This window comes from Papaver somniferum, chromosome 11, assembly GCF_003573695.1.
Source record: "Papaver somniferum cultivar HN1 chromosome 11, ASM357369v1, whole genome shotgun sequence".
Classification (NCBI taxonomy): domain Eukaryota; kingdom Viridiplantae; phylum Streptophyta; class Magnoliopsida; order Ranunculales; family Papaveraceae; genus Papaver; species Papaver somniferum.
The window spans coordinates 133,642,372-133,647,210 of record NC_039368.1 but is presented as its reverse complement, the minus strand read 5'-3'; the positions used below and the strand labels follow the sequence as shown (position 1 = coordinate 133,647,210).

Below are 4,839 nucleotides of genomic sequence, written 5' to 3'. Positions count from 1 at the left end.
CGTTTAAATTCTGTTTTATCTCGTGCCTTTTCAGAAAGTGAAGAAGTTCTCTCTAGCAGAAGACAACAATGCTGTAGCCGATTCGGCCAAGAAAAATAAGCAATGATTGCATTCTTCAGAAGAAAATTTTCAGCATCACTATAAGAGGGTTGTTTAGTTAGTGAAGAAGGGGTTAACCCTGTCCAAGATATCGGCATCAATAACCAGTGTATCTTTTACTTGAAGGAATTACCTCTGGTTTTTCCTTGCAGTAAAAATTACACTGAACTTTAAACTTCTTTAACGTAGTTTTTTATTTACCTGCTGCATCTCAGTAAATGTGGATTTTTTTCTTATGCTTCTTTTAAATTTCACTCATCTTCTAGTAACTCTGCACAATACGCACGACACATACCCACACCATTTGAGCGGTTTTTAGTTTACCTACCCCAAATTCACCACAGCACACGCAAAAACACTTTGCACACCAATGGAACCCTCTTTCACCTAGAGAAATCTTGTCTCCTGTCAGACTTTTTACATCTGGTAAAAAATTCAACTAGTGGTATCGGTAACTGTAATTTGATTTCACTTATTTAAACTCCACAAACACACACAAAAACGTGCAGACCCAACTAGATCTTTTTTTACCCAGGCCAAAGTTACGACAACACACGCAAAACACACTTACACCCCTTTTTTACCTATGGCAATCTTGTGGCACCCTTGCAACATCTCATAATCAATGCCTATATAACCACAATAAAGAGCCCATTAAAAATATTGTTGCATAAATTCACAACACTCCACCTCCCTTAAATCCACATATCAATATATTGCCCAATACCACATTGTGCATCCCTTCCTGTTTGGCAAGCAGAAGTAAAATTGCAAAGCTGGAAGCAAAATAACTTTGCAATTTTTTTCAGCTATTTCGAAATTTGTAATTCTGAAATTCGGTTCGTAACCTAACTTCTGACTTCTCGATTTAGTTAAGTCGAGAAGTTACTTTTTGAGGCGTATTCTGGTATTTTTCTCTATTACTCGAGAATCTTTGCTTATAATTTGATTATTTCAATAGGGGGAACACAAAATCTTTACTTGGCAACCACATCTCCACATATTAGGCTAGTCAAAATATTCAGCCATCCACATAACTTGAGCGACGAACAACAAATTTCAGCCTCATGACTTTAGTCATTTCCTGTGGACCATAAAGAACACATATCATACCATACCGACCTCAGAAAAATCTAGAAAGTGACTCAGAGAGAGGGATCGAGTTGATGATCCTCCAGAAACAGAGGAATACGTTAGCCGATCTCTTCTCTTCTCTCCACATTTGGACTGTGACTCTTGTCCATCTCATCATCAGCACTAACTCCCACCATCTCTACATACTCGCCACGCCTCTTTTCCCACCTCTATAAACCTAGAAAATATCAAAATCATCAAAAACCCATTTCTCTGTTTTTCTCTAAAACCTAATTGGAAGAGGATTTTAATTTCTGTTTAACGAAAACCCTTTGTTGATTTTTTGGTGGGTTATTGATTTGAAGGAAAAAAGATTGGTTTTTTATACGGATTTGGAGATTTTGAAAGGAGATGGTTTGTTCAAGACCTAGTGTGCCTCCATCGTGGATGAGTGCGGCGGCATCAAGAGTTGATTTTGAAGGGAATGTTTCTTCAATGTCTGATTCTATTTTCACACCACCGCCGCCTGATCCTGTTGGGGCTGCGAATAAGAATATTGGTGCTGATGTTAATTTAGGGTTTGGAGAAAGAACTTTTTCTGCTGCTGGTGCTGCTGTTCTTTCTGTTATTCTTGTTAATCCTCTTGATGTTGCCAAGGTAATTTCAATACAAACCCCTTTCTCTCCATTTGTCTCCTTTCCTGTTTGTGCAAATTTTATTTGATTTTGAGTTGTTGGATTTTTGATGAGTTATGGGAATTGGCCAGTATTCAATTTGGTGTTTTATTAGGTTTCTGTGATTCAATTGGGTTAAAAATGATTCATTTTGTTAATTGGAATTGTGAATTTTATCAAATTTTAGGTTATTTTTCTTTGTTTTCGTTATGGGTTATGTGTTAATTCTTTGTTTAGAGCTTTTGAGCTTCAATTACTGAGTATGTGTGGTTTTTGCTTCTGTTTTAGTGTGCCGTATGTACTGATTCTTTGTGTGTGTGCTTGGCAGACAAGATTGCAAGCGCAGGCCGCGGGTGTTACATACTCAAATGTAACAGAATATATTTGTGCTCGGATGACAGCTTTTCGGACTAGCGGGGTATGTATTCATTCTTCTTCTGGGGTCTCACTGACTAATTTGATGATGGTTGTTCGTACAAGGGTCTTGAACACCAATGTTAATACATTTGTGATTGGTAGTTACTAGTTATGCAACTTTTAAATTCTGTGGTGGAAATCAATGATTTTGAAGTTTAACTTTGGTTTTGGATTTCTTGTTTCAGATGTTCTCGGATTTGAGATGTAGTCCATCATGTGCTCGTGCAGCGCTATTTGGTCCATCATTTATATGCCCTCCTGATTGCTTTACGTACAAAGGAACACTAGATGTTTTCAATAAAATTATTCAACAGGTATGTATTCATTCTCACTGAAAAATGTTGAATACGATGATAGTCTATTTGATCTGTTTGCTGGCTTAGAGTAAGAGAGAAACCAAAATCCAGTCCTTGTCTCAGATCACAACTAACAGCAGCCACAAACATATTTCTAACATAAACTGTTTTGTAACTAATGAATTAGTACATGAACATTTCATACCAAAGTATTAGAAAGAGAATCTAGTTGTCACACGGTTGTTATATCCCCAAAATTAATTGTATGCTCATATGGTAACTGGATGAGTTTTGCAGGAAGGAATTGCGAGGTTGTGGAGGGGTACAAATGCTGGCCTAGCACTAGCTGTACCAACTGTAAGTTGGTTTTCTTTCTCCATGGCTATGTTCTGATGTTGTGTCTTGTAAATTTCATCTCGGATTATTAATTGCATTTTCAAACTGTGAACCAGGTTGCGATATACTTACCCATGTATGATGTCATCCGCAACTGGATGGAAGATCTTACCATCAGGAATGCTCCTTACTTGACAACTTATGTACCTTTAGTTGCTGGCTCGATGGCACGCTCATTAGCCTGCATTTCTTGCTATCCTATTGAACTTGCTAAGACCAGGATGCAGGTATCAATTTACTGGAGTTTTTTTTTTTTTTGACTTGACAGCAAAAAGATTTTTCCCCCAGGTGTAGGCGCCTAATAACTTTTTTTTTTTTTTTTTAAATTGCTGATTTAGGCATTTAAAGAGGTCCAAGGTGGTGCGAAGCCTCCTGGTGTGTTGAAAACTTTACAAGGAGTTCTCCCATCTTCTGGTTACTCCAATAACATGCAAAACTGTAAGCTGCAATCTTTTTAAATATTGGTTGATGTTTATATTAAAAATTAGACTTGGATAGCTAGTCTTATTTTGCTCAAATAATTTTGTTTGTTGTAATCAGTGCAAAGATACCGCACGTTGTGGACAGGAGTTGGAGCACAACTTGCTCGTGATGTTCCTTTCTCTGCAATTTGCTGGTCAACGCTTGAGCCGGTTAGATTTCATTCTCCAAAGCAATTGTAATTATATACTTCGCTGATTGCTATTTATCTCTGAAAATTACCTTTCATTACTTTTCAATTACAGATCAGGAGAAGGCTTCTTGGTCTAGTGGGTGACGAAGGCAATGTAGCAGGAGTCCTTGGGGCCAATTTTGCAGCAGGATTTATTGCTGGAGGCCTTGCAGCTGCTGCCACATGCCCTCTAGATGTTGTAAAAACACGAAGGCAAATAGAGGTTTGTGTTCATGTTCGAATTTGTGCATTTTGAAACATAGATATATAAAAGAAAATGTAGGTATGGTAGCTGTTTTAGATGTCTTAGATGTCAATTTATACTTCGACTTTTTTAACTGATTAGTGAAAGTGGGATGGTTTCTTTTTTCCAGAAGGACCCAACCAGAGCATTAAGAATGACGACGAGGCAAACACTAATGGAGGTTTGGAGGTGTGCAATTTCTTCCTGATCCTTTATGTCTAATGATTTTTGTGTTCATAAGTCATATTGTGGTAAGGTTTTAGATATATATATATATATTGCCAAACCAACTATTGTGCTTTTCTTTTTTAACATGGAATCCTTGTATGCTGCAGAGACGGAGGAATGAAAGGTCTCTTCACTGGTTTAGGGCCACGAGTTGCTCGTGCCGGTCCATCGGTTGGCATTGTTGTTTCTTTTTATGAAGTGGTAAAGCATGTAGTCCATCATCGGCGTGCAAATGCTTTATATTAGTTGGACATGATTTAACTTTTGCAATGTATATATCAAACCATAAAATTTTGTTGGCATTAGTTTTTTTTAATAAAATCTTTTGTCAAGTGATTTGATTCACGAAAAAAATAAATGTAAATCATTTTGGACGTGTTAGTAACTTACTAGTGACATAACTATGAGGATGAGGGTTAGCTTGATCAGCAAAGAAGTACCTTTCTAAATACATGGGTTCTTAAATGATTTGTAACTTATATTTTTGTTTCGTTGTTGCTGTTTGTTTAATATCCATTTCAAATTCATTACTAGTCTGCACAATCAACCAGTTGACAATATGGAAAAAAAAAGAAAAAAAACGAACTCGATTGCTTCTCCATTGATCGTGTACTTCACCCATCCCATACTCTCTGTGCCTGCTCCTTATCCCCTACCTCTTCAACCTTTTAAATATCGCCCAAGCATCAACTTATTCACATTCCTCCTTCCGCGTATTGTTAGTAACCAACTCAATCTCCGGCTACTTTCTACCCATCT

General features: G+C 37.2%; 1 protein-coding gene across 1 annotated transcript; it reads left to right on the top strand.

Moving 5' to 3' along the window:
- The first annotated feature begins 1,228 nt into the window (after positions 1 to 1,228).
- LOC113322798 (mitochondrial carrier protein MTM1-like) lies at positions 1,229 to 4,573 on the top strand. Its single transcript, XM_026570949.1, has 10 exons — positions 1,229 to 1,830; positions 2,176 to 2,265; positions 2,450 to 2,578; positions 2,858 to 2,917; positions 3,013 to 3,183; positions 3,295 to 3,394; positions 3,497 to 3,588; positions 3,682 to 3,831; positions 3,983 to 4,041; positions 4,188 to 4,573. Exons 1-10 carry the CDS (start codon positions 1,585 to 1,587, stop codon positions 4,324 to 4,326), a joined length of 1,236 nt encoding a protein of 411 aa, XP_026426734.1. The 5' UTR covers positions 1,229 to 1,584; the 3' UTR covers positions 4,327 to 4,573.
- The last annotated feature ends 266 nt before the right edge of the window (positions 4,574 to 4,839 follow it).

Bases quoted from the DNA above. Each gene is read 5' to 3' on its own strand.
- LOC113322798 (XM_026570949.1), top strand. From the start codon at position 1,585: ATGGTTTGTTCAAGACCTAGTGTGCCTCCATCGTGGATGAGTGCGGCG. The intron at 3,395-3,496 runs GTAAGCTGCAAT...TGTTGTAATCAG, and splicing joins CTCCAATAACATGCAAAACT to TGCAAAGATACCGCACGTTG. The intron at 3,589-3,681 runs GTTAGATTTCAT...TTTCAATTACAG, and splicing joins GCTGGTCAACGCTTGAGCCG to ATCAGGAGAAGGCTTCTTGG.